We start from the raw sequence: 25,930 nt of genomic DNA, 5'->3' as shown, positions 1-25,930 counted from the left end.
GTGTAGTGATTTAAGGTTCGGGGGATGTGCGGATGCGCGACTCTCACACGTCCCTTGATGTTGTTTTCCCCGCATAGCTCACGTCTCCTGTAATCTGGCTTCTCCACATGGCTACGCGCCGATGGCGGTCGTAGTGGTTGCGGCGCATTGCGAGAGATGGCACGAGTGTCGCGATGCTAACGCCATTGAACGGCGGGGTGACTTGGGAGCAAAAGGTCGAAGGCGCTTCCTCTTCGGGTTGGGACCGGTGAGCAATGCGGACGTCCCGCGCGTGCGCCGATCCACACTTCACGAAACCGTCTCGCGTGGCTCGGAGCAGGGCACCGGTATGGACAAACACGGATCGTTCGAACATGCCACCGTTCGCGTGACCGTAGACGTGAACGACTAGGCGATGGTGTCATAGCATGGGGCAAACATATTCGCTCGCTATCCAGTCGCGGCGAGTCGGACTTCCTTGATTTTTCGTGCGCCCCATGTGGCTGTTCTATGCATAGTAATTCGGCTAGCGTGCATTAGTGTTTGAAAGGTGCAATAAATGCCCTTTTGACTACTGTGTTGTCGTTCCTTTGTCCCAAGAGCACGTGTGAGACCCCACAAGAGCCTTTACTAGGCATGTGATGCATGAAAGTGTTGCGGCCCCTGCACAGCTACAAAAGTGGAGACTCACCTGGTAGGCGGGGTATGGGCGAGGCGGTGCTGAACGATCAGGTGGGGGCCGCATGCCCCCGGGGGGCCCTGGAGATGGCACCATCCCTCCACCTGCATGCCCACACACAACACAGTCTGGCTTCCTCGGAGCACCAAAACGAGGGGAAAAGTAAATGCAGGAACGGCCCAGCACTGGCACCGTGGCTCGCTTGCAATAATATGCAAGCACTGCAGTTTTACCAAAACCTCCCCAAAACAATTTTAGCTGTATCGAAGAGAATCGTTTAGAAATCTCTGTAGATGCTTTCTCAAAAAGGAACTTCATGACGGCATGTTAGCTCCAAGTGGTTGAATATTACCTTCCGAGTGGCAATAATTACCAGTACTGTGCAGCCATGGTAATGTCCCACCTCCTTCAGCATGTCATGCAGTGATGCGAGCGTTGTCTATTAGAGCGAAGCTGTTAGCCTCTAGTTGGCCGGGATTTTTCGGGGGCTCGTTCTGTGCTCACTCAAAAACAGTACCACCACCTAGTGACCGCGGCCCCTCAGACAGACCTCGATTGGCAGCTGGAAAAGGGCTTTGTCTGTTTCCGCCCTTAACAGAATTACGTTTTCTCGTATATTCGAATTACAATCCAAACCTATGCTGTCTGCAGCTTGCGTGTATGTCGTACTTTATGAATTTTCTGATGCAATTTACTCTGAGAAGTTCAGTTAGTTCACTAATGCCCTTGTGCTTGGCGGACGGCCTACAAGAACGAGGATGTATGCTGCACTTCTGGACACACATGGGTACACACAACATATCTGTCCTTGATGTGTGGGCGATCTGCCCATTGTGTCTGTCACAACAGCGTGTGCTGTGACCGTAATCTACATTATGCCAAACATTATCCAAAAACAGTACCACCACCTAGTGACCGCGGCCCCTCAGACAGACCTCGAACGGCAGCTGGAAAAGGGCTTTGTCTGTTTCCGCCCCTTAACAGAATTACGTTTTCTCGTATATTCGAATTACAATCCAAAGCTATGCTGTCTGCAGCCTGCAGGTAAGTCGTACTTTATGAATTGTGTGACACAATTTACTTTGAAAATTCAATTACTTCAATAAGGCACTTGCGCTTGGCGGAAGGCGTAGAAGAACGAGGACATATGCTCCACTTCTGCACACGTGCGCACACGTGTGACGTACGACACTCGTGATGGTGGTGCTTATCTAACATCGGCAACAGCTTTTTTGTACATCCACTCCACATGGTGGACTGGAGGCGGATTTTAGAGCACAGCTCTTAGGCACCGTTCTTGCGGCAAGTGCCGGCATTCCCGGCATAACCGAGCGAATGCGGAGCGGGAGATAAAAGCCGCGAACGCCGGAGGCCAATGAGAGCGGCCCCTTCAGTGACGTGCGCGCGGTAAACTGGTGTCATGCGGACCTGCCTGACCACTCGACGCGTACTCGTATCTGGTCTCAGCCGGACCGCTCGTTTCATACTGTCGTTTGCTCGCGTCAGCTCTCACTTGCGCTTTTTTGGTTTGCTTGGTTTGATCTCGTTTGCGCTTGTTTCAATTGTCATGGTTTGTGATTGTTCTAGAGCGCAGCTCTAGAACAATCCACGTTCCACGTGCCAAAGAGCACAGCTCTTTGGCACCCGTTCTTGTGGCAAGTGGCAGTGGCGTAACCGAGCGAACAAGCACAGCAAAAGATGAAAGCAAACGCAGATCGCAGCGGGGGATGAAAGATGCGAGAAGAAAGTGGAGAGGGGGTGCAGCAGAACCATGAAGTGGAAAGCAGAGGAGGAGGGTATGGCGAAAACGGAAGAAAAGCGTAGGCGGCGACAATGACTACAAGATGGCGCCAGAGTACCGCGCATTGTCTGGAAAGTCTGTCTATGAAATACGTCCACGCGTACCCCACACACTGGCTCTCGCGATCTCCAGATTAGCCAGGCACTCGCGCCACACTTCGCTCCGTTTGCAACATGCTGCACGAGACAGATTATCCGCGCCTGCCAATATATCCCGAAATGAAAACATATATATACAGCTGCGCTCAAATTTTGCATTAGGGAGTATCGTAATTGTCGATGAATTTTTTTTACTTCTGGGTGATTTGAACCAAGTATGTTCCTACATCTCTCTTCAAAATTTTGTTCCAAGTGATGGTGGCCTCAACAAGAACTCTACATTCCGTGGTTGCATAATCCCAGCCGCTGCAGTGCCCCCCCGGTGCATGCACCTGTAGTGCAGAAAGACTGGTTCACCAGCATCCACAGTGAGTGAAGTGCTGGCGAGTCACAGTGTTGAAAGTGCTTGTAGGCATCAGGCATGTTTCTTTCTTCCCACAGAAGACGTTGCTGCTGTGCCAATTTTCTTAAAAACTGATGTGCAAGTTTGTGCGAGATAAGCTCTTCCGCGAACCCACGGTAGCCACTGTGGTTAACCTCTGCCACATTGTTAACGCGAGAGCGTTAAGGGCCCCATGTCGCAGAAAATCCGATGTCGGCTACGGTGCTTATACGGGTATTCCTGATATTAGTATTACTGCTAACGACACATGGGGAAACCATTGAGACTGCTTGTCTGAGTGACATCCCTTGCCCATTCTAGGGCAAGAGTTTGAAGGCACAGAAAAAGGCTCATTAATTTAGGGCCAAGGTGTGGACTGTCAGAAGCCAACTCCAGAGTACCGATTCGTATTAGGTCACCTAGGGCACTGATATGAGAGAGTAAGTGCCAATAATACGAGAGAGTAAGTGCCATATGCAGTGGGTGGTAAAATATTGCACACGCATTAGGCACCACCTGGCAGAAGGCCATGTCCAAGTAACGATGCCAACATGGGTCTGTATTGAATAGTGCAACCATAAATTATTATTTTTGACAGTCCTAGGCAAGAGAGGTGCTACTGACAGTGCCAGACCGATGTGTGAGTGCACAGCTTTAAACATTGTCCCCCTGCACTACTCTATGACACTCTGACAAAGTGCGATTTTACATGGCTTCCGAGATTGGGGTATTGCGACAGCTCAATCTCAAAGGTCATGCTTCTGGCAGTCTACAATGTTACCGCGTATCCTGAGACAAATGGGGCATGAGTTTGAAGGCACAGAAAAAGGCTAATTAATTTAGGTGTGGACTGTCAACCAAGGTGTGGACTGTCAGAAGCCAACTCCAGAGTACCGATTCGTATTAGGTCACCTAGGGCACTGATATGAGAGAGTAAGCGCCATATGCAGTGGGTGGTAAAATATTGCACACGCATTAGGCACCACCTGGCAGAAGGCTATGTCCAAGTAATGATGCCAACATGGGTCTGTATTGAATAGTGCAACCATAAATTATTATTTTTGACAGTCCTAGGCAAGTCGGTACAAATTTGTTGGTATGATCAAGTACACAAGATGAGGCACACAGACATTTTAATAACTTCATCACCTTGGTTAGTGTCTGTCCTGTTCATCTTCAAAGAAAAAGAAGGTACATAAAAGTGCACGCTTCCGACCAAGCTTGCTAGTGTGTTACAATCGCTGCTCAGAGATTTCAGTCACAACAAGGCAATGGTATAATTCACTATTGCATGGCGGCGAGTCGAAACAGGAGAAGCAAAAAAAGAAAGAGCAACACGATTCCATCGTTTGCGTTGAGAGTCAATGACTAACACTCTGCTCACTTCCTGCCCCGATATGAAACACCTCCCTACAATCCCACTGCCACCATTGCTTTTCTGACAAGCTGCACTAATCTTTTTTCAATCAATCAATCTTTATTTATTCAGAAAATCTGGATGGTCGTCAGAGCTAAAAGCAGTTCTAGGCAGCTTGACTGGGTCCCCGAAGACCTTTACATTGGCAGTATGTGACATACATTCTACAATTATACAGCCGAAAAATAAAAGCAAGCATGTCACAATTACAATGGATGTTGGTACCTCATTTCCAAACTAACTACAATTTACAAGCAGGTAAAATTAACTGTGAAGAATACCAGAATAGAAATTCATGAAACATATCACGCAATAGTTGATAAGACGGCTTAATACCTACAAAGGCAAACAAGGCAAGAGCAATATATAAATAAGACATAAATGTGTCATTTCAATACTTGTTCACGACATAATTTCAAATTGTCAGCAAGACTCTCTGTGTGTAGCAGTCGTTATTTCTGAATATTCGTTCAAAATAGATAGTAAGTTGAAATGAAGTGCTTGCAAATTGTAGTTAGTTTGGAAATGAGGTACGAACCATGATGCTGTTTGTTATTAGCCTTTAGGTGTGCTATCGTTGTAAAGAATTCTTTATAAGTGTCTGCAAATAAAAGGATTGTAAAGCCAGAAATTTGTACAAGTGTTGAATTCGTACGATATTGTAATCTTGAAGGACCGTTTTAGTTGAAGCTAAGTAAGGAATGTTTGCTACATATCGAAGAATCCGTTCCCTTTATTTATTTTGTGTCTACTATAAACCCAATGGCAGCGATCTTGTGCATGACAGCGAGAAGCGACACAATGATGACGGCCGTGCGTCCACTCGTCGCATAAAAGTCAAACCAGACGCAAGCGACGACCTTGAGCGACGTCTCCCCGGCGTTGCCAATACGAGTAACATGTGCCAAAACTGGCGTGGCGCACGCTCTAATAATTAAGTTGATTTGTTTTGCTGTACAGAGCAGCATAAAGTATTTCTGAAGGTCTTGCAGCAGGTTTTTTTGTCCTTGCACATATAAAAATTTGGTTGTTTGCTTATTTCGTGCAACAAATGCTAGTACTTGACTGATGTACAGACGTGAGCAGCCTTGTCTCCGGAGTGAGCCAGCAACGTCTAACGCTAGTTGCCGGGTCTGACGTCTAACGGTAGGTGCTGGGCACGTTTAGACTACTGTTCAGACTGGCTCCGGAGAGCCCCGGAAGCCACCGTTTTCTAGATAAGGCTGTTCACGTCTGTGCATCCTGTTCCGGCTTCGCGCTATTGGCTAGTTGCTCTTAGCCCTTCCGGGTGACGAGCAACAAATCGTAGATTTCTAGAACCAAGCAATCGAGCAACAAGAACAAGCGATCTATTTGCGCAATGACCTGTCTTGTCACTCAAAGCCATCGCTGTCGCACACAAAATTGCTCTAAGCGTTTGGGCTTCTCGTGTTGTTGCGCACTTCTTCATATCAGTGGTCATAAATATTGCAATCAGTGAACACTGAACTTTACAGATGGCCAAGTCAGGTGAGGAATCACTAAGAATGAAGCTTGCCTGGGGGCACTGCAGCTGCTGGCATTCCACCCAGGGGACCTGGAGGGGGTGTGGCCACATGTGCTGGATAGCCACCGCGGTTCATCCTGCAACACACGCCAGTTCAGCTACTAAGTGCAAGTAATCAAATGGTCACATCCGGTTCCAAACACAGGGCCGCTGCAGCACGACCCTCAGTCCAAGGGGCACGGGACGAATGTGCTCTGTTATCATTCCAACACTTATCCAAACATTTTTCCTGGCTGTTTGACACTAGCTTGCACTTCCTGGTTTCTCACTTCACGCATCCAGGGGTTCCAAGTCACCAGAGGAAGTGGCAGAATGGCCACGCATAGGGAGCAGCGTCCGAAATGCCAGTAGAAGGACCCAGTTCAAGACTCAACCATAAGGGGAGCTCCAAACGCTGTTCAGTAGACACAGCAGGAGCTTGCCATCGTCACTGCAGAGCAACATTCCAGTGACACAGCCACAGTACAGTCAGAACGCCAGAAGAAAGGGAATGTGCGCCTGTGTCACCAGCTTTCCGTCACGCTGTTGACTGCGTAGAACACAAAAAACTAGCTAATGCCTCTTTGGAATAGTCATTCGGGCAACTTAATGGTTCATCTAAAGCTTGTTCATTAGGTATTTTGGGGTCGTACATGGGCCAAGTTTGCAATGTACTCACAGCAAATTTGTACCAAAATGCTGAGTTAATCACCAAAGACTGTAAATCAGAAAACTGTTGATGGGCTGACTAACGCAGTCATGTGATAAGCACTTTTTTTTTTGAGCTGAAAGTTTAAGAAGGAAATCAGATAGTGGGGAAAGATGCTAGACGACTAGACTGTATGCTAGACTGTACGCAGGAAAGGAAAGAAAGAAAGTAAACTACCACGTATGCATGGTACATCAACCTTCAAGACAATGTCCTACAAGGCTGCCAGAATGAGTGAATGTGCAGCCTGCCCAACTCGTGAGTGTGTGTGAGTCAAGCTCAACGAGTCTCAAGCAGAACTGTGTCAGTCGCCGTAACCAACCTGAAGCGTGTGAACCAAAGTGCGCTTTAATAAGCCTAAGGATCCTCTGATAGGTCTTCCATCATTTGTTAGGGATTTAGCTGATGGTGTTTAAGGAAAGAGAAAAGGTGCTTGTCTGAGGGGGTTATTGCATAAGAAGCAACCAAAGTGTAACTTGGACATCAAGCAAGCCTTGTAAGAGAGAAAGTACAAGAAGCTGCTGAGAAAAAATGGTGGCTATAGTTATGCGGACAGCTTTGGATTTATATGACAAGCAAAACCTCAGTAACCTTTAAAAGCTGCTGATGGCTGCTGAAATGGAAGCCCTGTGATGTTCAAAAACCCAGCTGTTCAAAAGCCTCTCAGGTAAGCAAGAGTCAATTTTGGCTAAAAAGACAGCTGGGATTATATTGCTTACCTGTGATGAAGATGCAAAACAAGAAAAAAATGCCGACTTTTCTCCTCGAGTTTAATGCTGAATAGCGATTCAGCCTGACTTTCAATCCAAATGCAACAATTTCAAAGGAAGTGCGGATGCATGTGCAGGAGTTGTGCCTAAAATCAATCAGGTGAAAAGTTTCAGCCTGCCGTGCCACCCCAAGAGCCACAGAACACAGCCGAGCTGCAGAGACAAGTGCACAATGAAAACCCTGCGTACAGCTATCAGAAAAGTTTCAAGCTTCATTACATACTTCAAAAGAATTGCAAAAGACTATGTCTGCAGATCATGCTAGCGATGTCCTGATTCCTTGAGTACCTCATTTCTCTACAGTACACATTTAATTATGAAACCAAAAGTGAGCTGCATGAAGTGAATGACAACACACTCATAGAAATAAAAGAAATACATGGCAGCCAGCATCCTATTGGCGTGTTGTATGCAGATCCATGGCAGGATCAAAGAGGGGGGGTCATCATCAAAACAAATTGAGAAAGGGGAGGCAGGCAAAGCCTCTGGATCTTCCAGTGGTTGTATGCGTTATGCACATGGCACCAATTCCCCCCATACCAACAACCGCACCCAAATGGTTCCAACAGGTCTGAGCACTCAGAAGAGTCATCTCCAACATGTTTCAGTTTATTCAGACATTCATTGCCTGGGTTGAAAGGACTAAAGGCAGATGAACTCTGCCTGACTTAGGTTCCTCCACCCACACATTTTCTCAAAAGCAGTGAAAAACAAAAAACAAAAACAATGGCTTTTTACATGACGAAAATAGTTAAAAAGCAGAAGTAACATCGCGAACAGGCATGTTATGTGACAGAATCACTCAATAATGCAACAGCAATAACCGATCACAAGAACAAAAACACGCAAGAACAAAAAAACTGTCAGCCCTTCCACTGGGGTGGAGATGGAATACCAGCAAAGCTGTACTATGGTGGGAATTATGTATTTCCAATTATGATTATTAAGATGTGATGGTGTAATTGGTTATCTGAACTATTAAAGAATGAGAAATATATATGATCTGGTGGTTTTCATTTATTTAGTGACCACAGGGACCATGGCCTTATGGTCGCTACAGTACACCGCCATAGGGTGTACGGCAAAGGTTGGCGCGTTCTTCATTAACACGTCACCAACGCCGTGCGCGTTTGCTGCGAATGCAAAACACCGCCGCCGTCGACAACAGTTCTGCGCATTGCTGGTGCTGCTACATCTCCAAGTTTATACAGCTCCTTAGAATTTTGAGGATGACAGTTCATTAACAATGTCATGAAACAAAACACCGGTAGCGCATGCTGTTTATGTTAAATCTTCTCAGACTGAAATATTAAAAGTGCGAAACAAAAAATGCTCAAGCCAATCAGAGTTTTTTTCTACACGCGGACACGACCATCGGAGACTGAGCCCTTAACAGCTTCACTGTAAAATATATAACCAGAAACATATTTAATAAGTACAAGATGATGCAAGCGCTATACAGAATGTAACAAAGCCGTTTGTAGCAATGTTGCATCAAACACTACATCATACCATATCATGATATCTTTCATGCCTTAGGCACATTACAGATGTAAGCTACCCGACATCTCGCGTCACAGAGAAATTATGCAATGGCTCCACTAAGTGATTGTTATTATTATCGAAGGCCACCCTGTTTTTCTTTTTAATCTTTCGAGCAGCAGCCTCTCTCTGACAGAGGCAATTTCCTACCCAGAGCTCTAACTGCTATGTTGTTTTTGACGCTCAACGTGCCCAGTGACATTTTTGACACTCTCTGCATTCGGTACCCATCATCCACTGACTGCATGGGTTTGTAGATTTTGGCATGGTGGTGCATTGACAGTGCAGCAAAGAAAGCACTGCACAAATACTTATGGGTGGGAAGACCGACCGCCAGTCGTTGGCGTCCTGCTTTAACATGTCACCACAGCACCTCGCTACACTCTCGAGCCTAGGCTGGTGTCTTTTCACTACAACGTACAAGCTACATCAACGTCCGCCTGAAAGAACAACACACTTCATTAAAAGGCACCTCTCATTTATCTGGCCATTCTCACACGTCATTGCATGTCACACTTTACTAATCTCATGAAGCATGGGGATCAGCGTACGCCGGAGACAGCTGAAAAATTTCATAAAGGTCAAAACCCACGCAAGCGATTGTGGGTATGACAGCAACGGCTGTGAGTGACGAAATGGGCCGTCAGGTGCCCAGAACGCTCGTTCTTGTCGCTTGATCACTCGGTTCTGGCAATCTAGAATTCGCCGCTCATCGTCCGGAAGTGCTGTGAGCGACTCGCCAATAGTGCAAAGCCGGAACAGGATGTACATCAGTGACATATTACCTGTGGTTGCATGAAATGAGCAAACGACCAAATTTTGATATGTGCAAGACCTTCAGAAATATTCTATGCTGCTCTGTACAGCAAAACAAATCAACTTAAGTTATTAGAGCATGCACCACACCAGTTTCAGTGCTTACTTGCTGCCTTCACACCGTCAACACAGGGGAGACGTCGCTCAATGTCATCACTCGCATGGGGTTCGACTTGTAGGCAAGCAGTGGACGCGACAGCCATCTCTATCGCATTGCTCGTCGCCATACGGCACGTAAGTTCACTTATATGGGGTTTACATTTAAGCATGCGTAGGTGTGCGTAAGTCAGCCCTCCATTTCACTAACACAGACTGAACGTACACCCACAAGCAAAAGTGTACAAATCTGGGGTCATACGATAAAGCCGAATTTTTCCTCTGCCTGTGAACACAACTTGAAATTGAGGACTGCAGTCCAAACTTAGCATTGCAAACTTTTCAGTGTGCCCCTTAATTTCAGTTTATGCTTGTTAAATACGAAGAAATTAAATTTTTTCGGCGGCCCTGTGGTCCGTATACTTTTGCTCACGGGTGTACATATTTAGATCTCGTTCAATCACACGTGCTTGGTGTAGTGATGTTTTTTATTTTTTTAATGTTGCTTTTTTTTTCGTTTTGGCGCGATCTGCGCTGTATATATTTTTCACGTGTCTAGCAAACCTTGAGTTGAAAGAAAGTGCTTGTGTCGTCCTTTCCTTTCCGTCTGTTATTTGCGCAGTTACATCATAAACGTCCACGCCATTTCCAGTCTCCTTGAGCTCCTTCAAATCAGCACACAGTACTGCCCTGAGCTTGGCCGTATTCATAATGCGAGGGTGCTCACGATTGTCAACTGTGCCAGTAATTACTGCGGTAATCGTGATCGCGTGACTTAGCAACCCGACAAGGGACAAAAAACGTACAGCTCAGGGTTGCAAAACGTAGAGCGTACACGGCCTCGCCAAACATCGCGGCGACCGCCTTCTCCGAAATCGGCTGCCATTGGGACCAATGCCTTTCGGAGGCATCCGATACCAGCAGAAACTAGCAAAAGTGTTGACAGGCGCCGCACTAACGGTTTCCGAGCGCGCAGCTTTCCCGAAGGCACCTCGGGAGTAATAAGTTAGCGTCATTCATTCATATGCGGAAACTGCGACACCTAGACTCGCCCAACTTGCTACGGTGGCCGGGACAATAGCCGTTTCTTAACGGCAGCGAGAGACGCCAGAGCGCAGCAGACGAACTTGCTAGACGCAAAATTGTAGGTAAGCGATCAGACCACAATGTGCATTCATTCGGCCGTTTTAATACATGCTTTTATAACTCCAACATTCTTCGCGTGCGAGAGCAAACAGTGGCAAATAGCCTGTTCTTAAACTCGGACGCTAGCAGCAGCGTAGACTTTTATAAACCTAACCCATCTCATATCAGCTTTTTAGTCGCTTGTTGATTGCTTCTTAAAGGCTTACCTCGATGCGAAATGCTTCTACAAAGCTTCGGTGCTCTGAAATTGGACGCTACCAAACCATAGAATAAAGACCAACTCCAAACGTCAAGAATCGCACGCCACACAGAGAGCTTCGCCGCTTCACAGGGCTTCACCACACTCACTCAGCGTCATAGTTGTGTGTAGCATACAGTTCGTTGTACCAGTACCCCGCACACTCTCGAGTTCACTAAATGGCCACAGAGGGCGAAAAATCAGAAGCGTATCGGAATCAGAAAACTGTCAATCAAATATTTGGACTGCAGGAGGGGTGCAAACCAGGAAACAGCGGTTAAGAAAAAGGTTAAGGAAACAGAGAGGGGTCTGTGGAAAACAGGGATGCAGACGAAATCAGCACTGGGCACATACCGAACTTTCAAGCAAGAAATTGCCAAAGAAAATATCTACGATAATTCTAGGGGAAGCTCTTTGTTGTTTGAAGCCAGGACGGGAGTATTGCGGACTAAGATGTACCGAGTCAAGTACCAAGGTATAGACACGTTGTGCTGTGCGTGTGGAGAAGAAGAGGAAACGGCTGAACACCTCGTACTTTTCTGTAAGGGGCTTAACCCTACAGTGCAAGGCAACGGAGCTGATTTTTTCAAAGCATTGGAGTTTAGGGACAGTGAAGGCAAAATAGACTTTAAGCGGGTAGAAATAACCAAACAGAGGTTATCTGATTGGTGGATAAAATTAAGGCAGGGGTGAAATTTCACCCACCACAAAGTACAAATTATGTTAATAGCCATGGCTAGGTGGCGTATGCCACCGCCCGATTTAAAGGGTTCAGCCTCATCCATCCATCCATCCATCCATCCATCGCCGCAGCGCGGCTGTACCCGGTTTGGGTCGAAACCGGATATCACGTGGGGTCAGCGAGGTACTCCCTGCCCCTAGGTAGGCGTGAAAGTAGCTAGGGAATGATTCCTCGGCCATGCCTGCCATGTCCCCAGTCCCTGTGTGCCTAGAAGCATCCGCTAGCCCAAGACAAGCATGCACGTTGCGCGGGAGCGGCCGCATACAAGAATTCGCGGTGAGAACGTCGTCGACCGCATTACCGCCAACCCACAAAGGACTGCGATCTCAAGGTACGTCTGCCGAAACTGCAACTTGTGACATAAAGCGGCGATGCATATTCATTTTTCTTTTTAAATTTTAGGCCTTGCTCCTTCAGCTGTAGCGCGACGTGAGCCCTGCCATTTCACTTTCAAGATACGTAAGCTGCTTCGACCCTGAAAATGCCGACGCAATGGTGAGTTGGAAAAACCATGGCTTAAATTTACGTCGCGTGCATGCCACCCATACCTTTTTTGCGGCATGCGATTGAAGTAGAGACTGCGATCGTGACTTCATGGCCCTCGCATTGTTATCTTCTGCAACACCCAATCGTCGCGAGCTAACATGTTTTTCAAATTTGTCAGTGCTAGCACATCTCGATGTGAGCGCAAGTTCGTGTCTTTCATAACACGTAAACAATGCGAAGGTGTATACGCCGCTGATGTATGCACGCTGCATTGAATGATTTACTGTTTCCCTTGGTCATTGATTACATTAAAAAGAAAGCTGCAGATATGTCCTTTGTAAAATCTGAATTACTTCAAATACGATCTTACGTGCACTTGAAAAAAAAAATGAATGATGCTATGCGCACTACGGAGTGTACCTCTGCCGGAAATGGCTCGGTGCACGACGATACAGCGCCATCTAGGGAATGGCAATTGTAGCTTGGTGAAACTTATTTTTTATATTTTTTATTCGGGTATTAATGCATTATCAAAACATTGGGTCTTTTTTCACCTGCCGAAGGAGTCGTAATTTTGTTTTAGAAGACGTCGGTGATAGCTAGCGCCATCTACGAAACCACGGTGAAAGCACGTTTTTGTCAGTCGTAGGCGTCAGCTGGCGCCATCTACGGAACCGCGGTGAAAGCACGTGTTTGTCAGTCCAGCGCTTTGGTCAGTCTCTCCGCTCACGTGCTCCGCGGATCGGCTGTTTACGCACGTGTTATCATGGAGATTAAGGTTGGTGCAAGGTTTGCGTCGTACGACGAATTTGATAGGGCTTTGCGCAAGTTGCAGCTGCAGACAAACGCACTGTTCGTCAAAAAGACTACAAAATCAGTAGATGTTGTCAACGCACACCTGGCATCCGGAGCTGTTGAGTTGGACAGAAAATTGAAGTTCGCCAACGCAACATTCACATGCAAGCACGGCGGTAACCATAGAACAAGGGGCACGGGGATACGCCCAAACCAGAGGTAAGTCAGTCCCTTAATCGAAGCTGGCTCGTGTATTGTAATTTTTGACGTGTGCACAGGAGAACGAAGCCATCTTTTTCTTTTCTTTTCTTCTTCTAGAACAATGAAGAATGACTGCCCGGCTAGAATTGTGATTGCTGCCAGGCGTGCAAGCCAAGAGCTGGAACTCACCTGTGTTATGCTAGAACACAATCATGACACCACATCTGATATGTTTGCCTCCTATCCGGAGTGCAGGAAGCTGAATGACAATGAGGCGAAGCTTGTGCATCCACTCCTTGAGATGAACGTGCGACCCAGCCTCATCGTACAGAAGCTCAAGGAAGACACAGGTAACACTACTGTCACATCATTGCTGTAATTATGAGTAAGCCTTGTACCTTCTGTCTCAATTGTTTTACAGGAAAAGTAATTGTGAGTAAGCCTTGTACTTTCTGTCTCAATTGTTTTACAGGAAAAGTAATCATTGCAAAGGACATACAGAACATAAAAACAAGCAAGAGCAGAGGAAATGATGTGGAAAAGCTCATGCAAGTAATCTGCGACCTTCGTGAAAAAGAAAAGGCAACAGTTATTTCAATTACAGATGAAAACAAAGAGCTCCAGGTTCTCTACGTGCAAACAAAACAAATGCACAGGATGTTTAAGGGATATCCCGAGGTTTTAATCCTAGACGCCACGTACCGAACTAACAAGCACAGAATGCCTTTGTTTGTGTTCATGGTTGAAGATGGCGCAGGTGCCAGCCATGTCGTCGCATATGCCTTCGTTGCATCCGAACAACAACATGTTGTCACTAAGCTGCTTGAAACTTTTGTTAATGCAAATTCAGCTGCAGCTCGCACTAATGTTGTCATTGTGGACAAAGACTTCACAGAAATAGCTGCAATACGAGAAACGTTTCACTCAAGACCTGCTGTGCAGCTCTGCCAATTTCATGTGATGAAGGCTTTCCGGGCAGCTGCCGGACAGTTGGCACATTCGGCAGAAGAAAGGGAGAGATTAGTCGCCAGCTTCAGTGAAATGGTGAATGCCCCAAATCCAGAAAAATTTGAAGAGGCACAGACAGACTATTTACGACACGCCAATGCTCAAGCATGTACTTACTTTGAGAAAAATTGGAGAAACATTCCCAACATGTGGGCAAGACACCTCTGTGACAAGGAGTTCACTGCAGGTAATAACACCACCAACAGAGTTGAATCTCACAACGCCAAGATCAAGCAAATTTTGTCATCATCTGACAAATTACACGAGGCACTGAGGGGCGTTGTCAAGCTGTCAGGTGCACTCACGCAAGAAGCTAGACATCGTGCATGTGTCATGAAAACATCAACATTTTACTCGTATGACGCATCAAGTAATATTGAAGCCATATGTGCCAAGAAGTTGACTCCTTATGCTTGTTCTACAATTTACAAAGAAGCTGCCAAAGCTAGAAAAGCACCTCCGGAAATACAGCAACTAGAGCCAGCTGTTTATACTGTATCAAGTGCTTGTGGCACCTGGCATGTAGTTTCAGAGAAAACTTGCACGTGCACGTGCACCACCTTTTCTAGGATGGGGCTACTGTGTCGGCACATTGTGGCTGTGTATGAAAGAAATGGTGCTGTGCCTGAACTGTCCAAATTTGTCAAACCACGATGGTTCAAGTTTTATCACCTCAGAGTCATGGCTGCTGACAACAATGCTGAAGAGAATTGTGATGCATCACAAGAAAGCACGGAACCACTAACTATGCCAGGGCCAGCATTTCATAAAATGAACAGAAACCAACTATTCAATCATGCGATGAGGACACTGAAGACAATAGCAGATTTCCTTGCCGACTCTCCGCATGAGGTCTTTGCGGCCCGACTTGAAATTCTCGAGAATGTTTATGCAGAATGGCTTACAGAAAAGTCCTCAGGTTCTGCTAGACACGTTGAGCAAACTAAAGCTAACCAGCAAACCAGCACAGCTGACTCCTCTGTGCTGCCACAAGCCCCTTCCACTCTGCCACAAGCAACTTCAATACAACAAGCCCCTTCTACGCTACCACATGAACCTTCCATTCTGTCACAAGCAACTCCTGTGCTACCACAAGCCCCTTCTACACTGCCACAAGAACCTTCCATTCTGTCGCAAGAACCTTCCACTCTGCCACATGAACCTTCCATTCTGTCACAAGCAACTTCAGTGCTATCACAAGCCCCTTCTACGTTGCCACAAGAACCTTCCATTCCGTCACAAGCAGCTTCAATGCTGCCACAAGCCCCCTCCAGCCCCTCACAGCTCAGACTTCCACTTGCGAAGCCGAGAGGGCGCCCGAAGTGCAAGTCTGTGCAAAGAAGCAAAATGCCAAGGCAACTCTCCGAAATTGCTGCAACACCATTTGTGCAGCTGGCTCAGATTGCTCAACATAAGCGTGAGTTTTTACTTGGCATAAAATGGTTCATGGTGCATACTTATGTGGTGCTTCTTTCAGTTCTCCTGACGGAAATTGTGGGGGAGGCTACTGCCAGCAAGGTGCTAGACCATGGCTACATCATTGATGAGGCCGATGTTGAAGTACGGCCAGAGTTGCTCCCAAGTGGACTTTTGGATTATCGAGTTCAGATGCGGCAACTGCTGCCGTACTTTTCGGGCGATGCCTGGCTGCTACTTACATCTGCAGGTAATTTTGAGAACGCAAGTGAAGCGTGCTGCCTCTCCTAGCAAACATATTGTAATACCATTTCGATTACGGTCTAGCTAAAATGTGTCCCATTGTCATTTCAGTTTCTACCAAGAAGAAAAACGAACTGTGGTTGTGCCATGCCTGCAAAGAAAAGGACAGTGGCGAGATCAAAATGATTTGCTGTGACCACTGCCTGCAATGGTTTCACTGGTATGAATTAGATATGCTGTTGCCTAAATGGCATGGATTTAACATTCCCACTCCTTATGTGCAGGACTTGTGCTGCAGTCAAGCAAGCAGATGCAAAGAAGAAGTTGTGGTTCTGCAGGCCCTGCAGCGACAACGGCAGAATTTAGTGTAAAGGCATAATAAAATTTGTAATGCTGAAAGATACCAAATTTGGCAGCTTTGTTGTGAACCAGTGTGTCTTATTTGAGTGGTTGCTTATGTGCAGTGCACCCGAAAAAGTTCATCAAATCTTTCCCACAAGTTTGTTAGTTTCAAATGCAATCCAACCAAACACATCAAATTATTTGGCGCGGTAAATGTTATACCATATCAAGCAACTTTCGCAAGGGAAGGTTGAATGTGGTTCATTCTGGATTTCCTGCATACCAAGGTCGCTAGCCAAAAACAACTTGGGGTTAGAACGAAATATTGCTGATGCTTCCGGTTTATCTCGGAATTTCTGGCGAGTGTACGTTTCAATTGGCGAACTACTGTACCGCTGAAATGACGCCCGTCCAGGCAGGTTACCGGCACGCCATTTGCGGGCCGCCGTTCGACGGCGGTTTTGCTCGCGAACGGCGCGATATCCTTGCCGTAGAGAGGATCGGACTGGGACCCATTTGGCCTGCAGCCGTACTATAAATAGGTGTTCTGTGGCCGTACAGCGAAATGGCGAAACAGCGACCGCGGAGTGACCACACTCTGGCACCGACGGCAGCCTCGCAGCCGCTGATCGCTCGGCGGCGCCGATATCGTCGCTCCTTCTCCAGTTCACATCAAAGCTAAAGCTGACGGCGCTTCGGAATGAATCACCGACGCTCACAAACTGCTATATTTTCTAGCCGTTGTTGTCACTTTTCACAATAATTATACACATAGAAGAAAGCACGCTGACATTAGCGGCGCCGTCGGCTGCGATGCGAGCACAGCCGAACCGGTCGTGTGCCATCGGATGCCGTGCATAGCTGTGCTCGGCTAGTATCGGAGCTCGCGTTCGTGCTTAACGTTTGACAGTAGTTATAGTTCTTCCTAAAATGTACAATTTACGCATCACTTTATCTAGCAGAAAATTATTTTGCTTGAACAGAAGCTGCAGCCAATGCCGTAGGCGCGCGCGCAGCTTCGCGGGCGGTGCGCCGACCGAAGTCTACTTCGGACAACTTTCGCGCGGCACGCGCTCCAGTACGCCGTTACGGCATGTTTGCCGCTAGCGTGAACGTGCCTTTACACGGGTTGTGGCAGCATCGCCGTGCGGCACAGCTAGAGCGAAACGAACGTAAACCCAGAAGTCAACATCGGGCACGGCCACAGCCTGTCAACTGTTGAATATCGGGCCTTACGATGCTCTTGAGTGGAGCAGCGTTCATTTAGGCTGCCGTTTTCGGTAGTGTTTTTGATTGGCTAGCACCAGCGCTTGAACGGCGTCGCCTGATAGTACCCCGTGGTACCCCGACTTCGCGTGATCAAGTGGCCGAAACAGCTGAACCAGCACATTCCCTAGGTCTAGGGAGCCGCCGCGCCGCTATTCCCTAGATGGCGCTGCATCGTCGTGCACCGAGCCATTTCCGGCAGGGGCGCACTCCGTAGTGCGCATAGCATCATTCAAAAAAAATTACTGGCCGATTAGTTTTCATATTCTACTACACCTGCCCGCTTCACAGCGGCTTACGAGCCAGAAATGTATGCAGCAACACTTTACATTAAATGTAATGTTACAAGACGACAGGTAATAATCTTGAACCCAAATTGATCATGAACAGCAGCTGCTACAGGGGTGCAGATATTTTTACCAAATAACCATGTTCTCATAGCTCACAAGCGAGAGGGAAAATTTGTTTCGTAGGAATGAAAAGCAGAGGTGAGCCTGAACTAGTATGTTCTTGCCCACTACTCTGCTAAGGGGAAGGTGGAAAGGGGGAAAAAATGTCTTTAAAGCTGTTGAGGAAAAAAAAGATCATATGTGCACAATAATCACATAACGCAGTGGTCTCTCTAAACCTCAAGTATAGTCCTGCGTTCTGCAAATAGTCTAGAACAGCACTCGTAGCTATTTCTTGCTGCAATGCTGTCACGGTAAGCACCCAGAATTTCAGCTTCTGATAATCTTTGCCTTTGTTGCTTGCGAGCACAGAGGGCACCATCTGCTGCTGTCGCAACTGGTAACAGATGTTGCAAAAATGTGCTGCAGGATCTCGGGCATGTGGCAGTATTTACAGTTCAGGGATAAGATTTTGTAGCGATTCCTTTTCCAGTACTAATGGCTTTTTGCATTCGTGAGTGGTCAGAGTGACAGCGTGTTGCTCAGGGCCGCGATTTTGTAGCAATGCCTTATGACTTATTCTATAATAGTCTTATCATCCACCGCTCACGGCCGGCTGATAACGCGAGCGGACCGTCGCTCTGACCACTGACAAAATGCGAAAAGGCATTATTACCGGAAAGGCATCGCTACAAAATACTGGCCCTGACCACACATGAACGCGAAAAGTCAGTGCTATAGAATTGTGGCTCAGTCTGTCAGTATAACCAATCAGATGTGTATAGCATTGAGTAAAGGCAACATGAAGACGAATTCAATAATGCATGCTTGCTTGTCTCTTCTTTGATCTTAAATGGGAAGTGAACAACTTCTCATAATTTCTTCATTATTTTTTAAACAAGTTGAATAATGTGCCCTAGTTTATCGCACAATTAGTCCAACATATTTCAGATGCAAGATCTTGTAGTGTTGGGGCTGTGGAAAACAAAACAATGCAGGAAAATCTCAGCGCATTTTTATTTAAGCAATGTTTTGACACCTTAAATGGCGTGGCCATCTTGTTCGTTGCTTTATATTCGTTACCTCTGGTGCAACGCGAGTTCACTTGGAATTAGCATGGACGTAGCATATATATTTTAAAATGTGCCTGGTGCATGACATTGTGAAAAACCTTGAATGTGAACCCGCTACAAACAACAACATACTGGCACCTAGCAAGAACACCCAACCGTCTACCTTCCCACACATTTTCCTGAAACAGTTTGCACATGTTATTCAAAATTGCCACACATTTCCAATCATAAGTGTTTCAGGATATATACGACACATTTCATTTGTGTCAGCATTGGCACTAATGGAAAACCTGACAGTCAAATCTGTCTCTAATAACAAATCCGTGTTGCTGATATCTTCACAATAACTGAGATCTAGGGGGTTATTCTGTAAGAGTCCACCTAGTGGACTGTCCACTTCAGCTGTCGCCATTGGCTCCAGCTTCATGAGCACGAAGGATACTGGCTGGCACCTTCGCGCTCGTGAAGCTGGCGCTAATGGCGACAGCCGAAGTGGACAGTCCACTAGGTGGACTCTTCCAGAATACCCCCACCCCCCCTGGGCCAGTATAATATAGATTATTCCTTCCGTTCGATTCTATACCACTCTTATCATCCGCTGTTCACCGCCAGAAACTCGCCAGTTCTAATGGGTATAGATGTCCCCTGGCCCAGTGCTCGGCACCTTCTACGAGTTTTCATCTTGCAAGGGGCCCTCTAGGGATTACAGAAAATGGGTCTGGGCGGCTTCCATGGCAGCAGTTTCCTGTGTGGCATCCTAATACAGCTGTTAGGTGGGGATGCCCTTGGATTGGAAAGAAGCACCCCTTTCAAAGTATCCCGTAATGGCTGAGCACCTGACCGGAAGCACAGTTATACCTATTTTACCGGTGGGTACCAGGCAGCAGCGCTACTCAGCCTCCCACAGCAGTGGCAAATGCTCGTCTGGGTCACCATTGTTGTGGTGAGACAAGGGGCACCTTTCAAATCTCTATAGCGCCCCTTTCGACATGAAAACTCCTACAAACAACTGAGCGCCAGGCCGGAGGACATCTCTACTCAATAAAAATCTAATAGGTTCCCAGTGGCACTAGAATTCTATCCAAGTACCTCCCCGCATACGAGGAAGACTCTCGACAATTTCACCACCGCTGCAATACATGTGTCCTGCCAAACAGATTCGCCGAGCACCTTGCCCAGGGGTGCGTTACTCGCCTGGCACACTGGGTGCAGCACCACATGCTGGCTTGCAGAACCACCATCCATGACCAGGTTGCTACAAATCCTGTACCCATTCACGTCAAGTCATCCTCGGACCAAAGTCCTCCCAGCTAGCATGATGGCCCACCCTGCTACTGTCACCTTGTTGGTCTCGTGGGCTAGACCCATGTATATCGAGTAGGTGGAGGCATAACTCCCCGAATGTGTCCTGTGAAGGATGTATTTTTTAAGCGATGTGGTGCCAAAGCCGCAAGCACCATAACTTATCTGCGCATGTGGAGCATGTATCGAAAGCCATGTGCTTTGCTGTTATGCCATTGTGATAGTACATATTACAAATAAGATTATGCAGTAACATAAATGAGAGCTTTAGATTGTGCTATCGAAGCATTCAGGAGTCCCTATCTTAGTATGTCTGTGGTTACGTGCCTGTGATGAAACTGATGATTATGTAGTGCTGTTTGATTGGTGATGAGACTGTAGTGAGGTTTGGGCCCAGGACCACTCACCAAGGAACGCAATCGACCGCTCGAGTGCACACAAACACAGAATATATATTAACAGCACAAAGACGTACAGACATCACAATGGACACGTACTTAAGTTTGTTAATGCATGCAGTCCCGAAGCTGCTACTTAGAGTGTCCTGTTATATATGGTAAAGTCTCTCGCCGTGCGTTCCTTTTGCGTGGAGCCCGTTGACGCGTAGAGGCCGATGTCGGTCCCGAAGGGTCGGCTGACGGCTGGACGACGTCACCATGGGCCTACCCACGGCATCATGGAATCTGCAGTGGCAGCAGCGACGGTAGCAGACACAGCCGTGGTAGCCGTGCAACAGCTCTCGCTACTGCTCTCGCCTCCGCACGGCAGGCTGGTCGTGACAGTGGCCCGGGAAAGCGACCACCTCGCCTGGCTCCCTGGACCGATTGTCCAGCAGGAACACAGGCTCTTGAGGCTCCCTGGACCGGTTGCCTCGCTCGCCTGGCTCTCTCGAACGGTTGCCCCGCTCGCCTGGCTCTCTGGACTGCGGTTGCCCCGCTCACCTGGCTCCCTGGACCGGTTGCCCAGCAGGAACGCAGGTCACCGGCATCCGAGAACGAGTTACCTCGTTCGCCTGGCTCCCTGGACCGGTTGCCCAGCAGGAACGCAGGTCCTTTGCGTCCAAGGACGGCGTAGTGGGCGATCTGGGTTCTCTGGACCGGGCGTCCAGCGAGAACCGGCTGGCCTTCAACGCCGAGCAGCTCCGAACACTTGCACGCACCACGCGCCACACGATCACACCACTTCGTCATCGCCCCCGCACGGCGAACACGGCAATGTCTTTTTGTTTTTCGCGCGCTTCCATCCATATCATGACAGTGCCCAAGCAAAACATTATAGCTTTGCGTCCCCAAATGCAAGCCACACGCACTCGGAGCAGGTAGTCAAGGTGGTGTTAGCATTTTTTAATATATAAAGCTAACCATAGAATTGCAAATAAAAAGACAATTGTTTCATGAAAATAGTTTATTTACATTCAGTTAAGTTGGCTGATACAATCAGCCTTGCATGCATCATTGAACGTCACCCTTGTTGGAGCCCTGGGGCCACATGCATGACACTCGCGCAGGTTGTTTATTCTTTCACAGCCGACGTTGTTTGGGTTCTTAGAACAGCGACCGGGACCGCTGGGGATAGCGCACTTCCACTGCGGTGCCCAAGATATATGGACATTTAACGGAGAAGCGTACGTAACGAGAAGCGAAGCAGCCGCCTCACCGCACGCATATCACTCAGCGGCATATAGGCGCATTCTTGGGGGCTAACATAAACACAGGCACTGCCGGGGGTGGCGGCATTACCTTTGCGGTGTGGGAGACAGTTTACGCCTTCGAGCATACGTAAGGGGAAACCTGGCGGCAATGTCGTGCTCGAGTATGATTCTGCGGCATGTCCAGGGTTAGTGGCTCGAGGGGTGATTTATGTGTTCGCGGGGCATGCCATTGCACCGGGGCAACTGCACTGAGGCATGTGAACTTCGAGCAAGAGGGCCATGTGGCGTTTGTATAAGTGATGTTGGTCTGAGTGTTCCAAAAACCGGACTGGAAAATGGGGGCGCGTACAGCGTGTGTTGTTGATGATCCCGCCTTCTTCGAAAAGAACTGATTGGTAGAATGTGAGCGAGGAGACTTAAAACAAGGGTATTTAAAAAGTGTGTAGAGATGAAGAGGGAAGGAGCGAGCCGATAATCAGCCGCCGCTCGTCGATGTATGCTACTTTGTCCTACAATAAACCGATGTATTCCTAAGTTGGCCTCCCTGAGTGCAAAGTGTCACCGGACGACTACGAGGACTCTCTGAAGAATCGTCTGCCTGGAAGACCTGAAGAAGAAGAAACTTAACTCATGCTAAAGATCTTTGACAGGAAGAAGCAAACAATGTATACATGCATAGGTGGTAATTAAAGCTGAGCCAAACGAATCCCAAAGGCTAGAAATTTTGCCCTCTGGCACAGGATGTTTGCTGTGGAAGTGCACTGTGATCCAATTTATTATGACCAGCATTTTGTCGCCTTCATTTCTCGGAAGATGACGTCAACGTGCAGTGTGAAATGCTGTCATCAAATCGGATCGTGTCGGCCTGTTCAGCGTCGATTGTTTTATGAAAGCGTGTCTTGGCTTGCTTCATCTCAGTTTGCAATGTTTCAGCAATATTTCTTCTAAGTCAGCCACCCCAAAGAACCAAGCACATGTTAGGTCCGCAGGTGTGCAGTGCCGCTTCCGTCCTTTAATCTAAAACTCTCTTACGTTTACAGCAAGAACATAAGCGCATCCCTGAGCGTTGCCACCATGGAGTAATCGGCTTACATGTATTAATTTTGCATCATTTTTGGTGCTTAGCAGGGTCATAGGGCTGTGGGACCAGATTTAGTCCAGATGCAAGCAAAACAATGCAACTTAGAACAGAAAGCCGCTGGTAAGGGTTCACGCATTGTTTGAAAGGTTAGGCATAGAAAATAACTGTGGCCATTTCTGATATGCCTAAACCTTCAAACAACGAAAATAGTGGCCTTGAGAACACACCACAATGTACTATCGACCAAAAAAGTTTGCGGACCAAGGGACCTGACAAAAAGCTGAATATCTCCGCAGCCTGGTATTCCCATTTCCTGCCTCTACTGGTATACGTGAACAACATTGTGATGTGCAGTTTTACTGGCTACTTTTAAAGGCTGCTCGGGTATTAAGCGTTTTCTGAGAGTCCGTAAACTTTTTGGTCGATAGTACTTTAGCCATAGTCTAATAATAGTCTAACATAGTAAATTTCATGATGGACTAGGTTTTCATGCAGTTAATCTTAGAAGCCTGCCATTGTGTTTGTTATCTACATGTGTGCCGCCACCATTCTTATCGAACACAAGCTATAGCTGGAAAGTGCATAACCGGGCCACTTGGTATAGGTTCATCGTTGTTTGAAAGCGCAAACGCACAATGAAGAACTTGCACTCATTGTCTTGTTCAGACTGTTCTTTTCAGTTTTGTGTTTTCGGTTCCAAACAACCATGAAGCTATAGGAGCTCTGAAATAATGGGAACTTTTTTCACATTTTTTTTTAGCAAAAGGATTGTCTTGTAGTAAGCATGCTTCGGTCAATAAGGCATGTGCCATATGTGTAGAATTTGGCTCCACCTTGAAATTGTTCATTTAAACTGCTTGCTCAATTATCTGCTGATAATGAACTGTAACTTTGGGTCGATACAAACCGCCCATTGAAGTTGAATATGCCTTGAGCTTGGGAAGTAATCCACTAGACAAAATATAATTGTGTGTCCCCCTATGGTGGCTCCATGGATGTGGTGTTCTGCTGCTAAGCAAGAGGTCGTGCAAGAGGTTCTTACGGGCGGCCTACAACACGAAAATGCAGTAAAGTGGAGCCTTGTTTGCATACTGCGGTTCCAAATTAAAGACTACGCAGTGACACGCACAAGCTAGAAGTGATACTAGTGCAGATTTTATGTAAACAATGTGCTACGTCTGTGCTTGGAAAACCACAATGAAAAATGCGCATGAACGTGATCCGACACGCTTGCACGAGACAAATAGGCATAGTCAAATGACCGATGGTTGACATACTCGCTAAAAAGGGCCGAGAACAAAACTTGAATTTGTAAAGATCCACCGCGGGTTCTGTGCAGGTTGATACGGGAAATCTATTGTGTTGTCACTGTTCTAAAGTTCCCTGGTTTTATCGGGCATGCGCGTGCACACCTTGGAAAATGCTGACAGAACTCTGCTACTTCATCTTTAGCTTACGTTCTCTTACTCTGGAAGGGTTGCAGCAACATACGACAGTGTATGAGACCATTTATTTGGTGCACACTTCCAACAGTATGCGCATTCTTGTCCGCGCTACAGAGTGCACCAACAAGACGTGCTTGCCCGGTCACTGTCATTCATGCGTACACCCTATTGAATGCACACAGCATGAGCTGCAAGTTATATGGCTTTAACCGTTTTTTTTTACCCACTTAGGTGCATCTGAACAGCCAATGGATACCATGCCCACTCTGTAACGACCAGTGCTTTTAATGAAACAGCACAGCAGAATAGTCAACCACGTGAGGCACCTCAGACAGCATATGCAGTGGGTTGTGACGGATTTAATGATTTCATCAGCATTTTCACTGGATGCAAGGCTGTGAATCTCTTGTATGATGCATGTGTGGAAAAGAAACCCAACATCCGGTGCACATGCCTGCTTGAAACAGTCGGGCATATCCCATTAGTTGAGTGCCCCCGTGTCGGCATTTGCTGATGTGATCCCAGCTATCTTCACCCATTACATTCTGCTGAATTTACTGCAGCCACCCTTTGGAAAAATAACACATGGCAATTATTTCAAGGTAATTAGTTCTCCCATACAGAAAAAATACCATTAGCAGTACTCGTGGGTGATAATCTGCCACTTTGCAATGGTGGCGAGCATAAATACCACTAGCTGTAGTAACACCAGTTTTGAAATTAGGAAGCAACTTTCTTGCAGCTAGACTTTATGTGTACTATGTTTCATGCAACGTCAGTGTTCAGAATAAAAGCATTTGACCACTGCAAACTGTAGTTTTTTTTTTTCTTCTAGACGTACATATGAACACATTCTTGATATAAAAAGACATGCAGGGCTGTATTACAGCACAGAAATGTTTGGACAATTCAAGCTCATTAATTCAGAATGTAAGTTTGAAAATTCTAAGGAATGAAACCATTCTGTTTTCAGTGCACTGAAGTACACAAAGTGCACTTCAGCCACCAAATGCAATTGACAAGGTTGATAACATTTATGAGTTATGACGGCACTGCAGTTAACTTTGTGTTGGCAAGCACATGAATTTCGGGTTCTGCAAAAAATGGAATGTGCCTTGCACCTGTACAGGACATTTCATGCAACAATCAAAAAAGGATACATATTTGGCAAACAGGCTTCTCAGAATAGCTTTTTGCACAGCACTTAGTTAATATAATTTGTTATGCAATGCTTTCTTTAATATTTGTTTCAGGACATAAGTTGTACTTAAAAAATTTTGAAAGCTGTTCAG

At 46.7% G+C, this 25,930-nt stretch overlaps 3 protein-coding genes and 1 long non-coding RNA gene across 7 annotated transcripts in view; 2 read left to right on the top strand and 2 right to left on the bottom strand.

The window, feature by feature from the left end:
• LOC119441309 (brahma-associated protein of 60 kDa-like) overlaps nucleotides 1-11,311 on the bottom strand; it is a 99,990-nt gene extending 88,679 nt beyond the window's left edge. Inside the window, exons 1-3 of the mRNA XM_037705932.2 lie at nucleotides 11,167-11,311; nucleotides 5,894-5,979; nucleotides 671-762 (exon numbers count right to left, since the gene is read on the bottom strand). Of these exons, the coding sequence (XP_037561860.1) occupies nucleotides 671-762; nucleotides 5,894-5,978 (177 nt within the window). The 5' untranslated portion in view covers nucleotide 5,979; nucleotides 11,167-11,311. The remainder of the gene's footprint in view (nucleotides 1-670; nucleotides 763-5,893; nucleotides 5,980-11,166) is intronic.
• The window catches only part of LOC119439895 (very long-chain specific acyl-CoA dehydrogenase, mitochondrial), a 444,311-nt gene that overhangs the window by 179,758 nt on the left and 238,623 nt on the right, over nucleotides 1-25,930 (bottom strand). The window lies entirely within an intron of this gene.
• On the top strand, nucleotides 12,145-25,447 carry LOC125942893 (uncharacterized). Its single transcript, XR_007465403.1, has 3 exons — nucleotides 12,145-12,271; nucleotides 12,343-12,435; nucleotides 24,870-25,447. It is a non-coding gene; the product is annotated as an uncharacterized LOC125942893 (long non-coding RNA).
• Nucleotides 12,955-16,606, top strand: LOC119441311 (uncharacterized). 4 transcript variants are annotated; one of them, XM_049661142.1, is made up of 6 exons: nucleotides 12,979-13,440; nucleotides 13,540-13,772; nucleotides 13,895-15,847; nucleotides 15,908-16,096; nucleotides 16,201-16,309; nucleotides 16,374-16,605. In XM_049661142.1, the coding sequence occupies exons 1-6, from the start codon at nucleotides 13,193-13,195 to the stop codon at nucleotides 16,453-16,455; spliced, it is 2,814 nt and encodes a 937-aa protein (XP_049517099.1). In that variant the 5' UTR covers nucleotides 12,979-13,192; the 3' UTR covers nucleotides 16,456-16,605. The 4 variants fall into 4 exon arrangements, with proteins under 4 accessions (XP_049517097.1, XP_049517096.1, XP_037561862.2 ...); XM_049661140.1 differs by having other exon boundaries at nucleotides 12,955-13,440; nucleotides 16,201-16,606; XM_037705934.2 differs by having other exon boundaries at nucleotides 12,956-13,440; nucleotides 13,895-16,096.

Source organism: Dermacentor silvarum, chromosome 2 (genome assembly GCF_013339745.2).
Source record: "Dermacentor silvarum isolate Dsil-2018 chromosome 2, BIME_Dsil_1.4, whole genome shotgun sequence".
NCBI lineage: Eukaryota > Metazoa > Arthropoda > Arachnida > Ixodida > Ixodidae > Dermacentor > Dermacentor silvarum.
The sequence above is the reverse complement of the archived record's forward strand: the minus strand, read 5'-3'. Positions and strand labels throughout refer to the sequence as shown.

Excerpts from the sequence above, each read along its gene's own strand:
- LOC119441311 (XM_049661139.1), top strand. The coding sequence starts at position 13,193 with ATGGAGATTAAGGTTGGTGCAAGGTTTGCGTCGTACGACGAATTTGAT. Across the intron at positions 13,773-13,894 it reads GAAGCTCAAGGAAGACACAG|GAAAAGTAATCATTGCAAAG; the intron begins GTAACACTACTG and ends ATTGTTTTACAG. Across the intron at positions 16,097-16,200 it reads GCTGCTACTTACATCTGCAG|TTTCTACCAAGAAGAAAAAC; the intron begins GTAATTTTGAGA and ends TTGTCATTTCAG.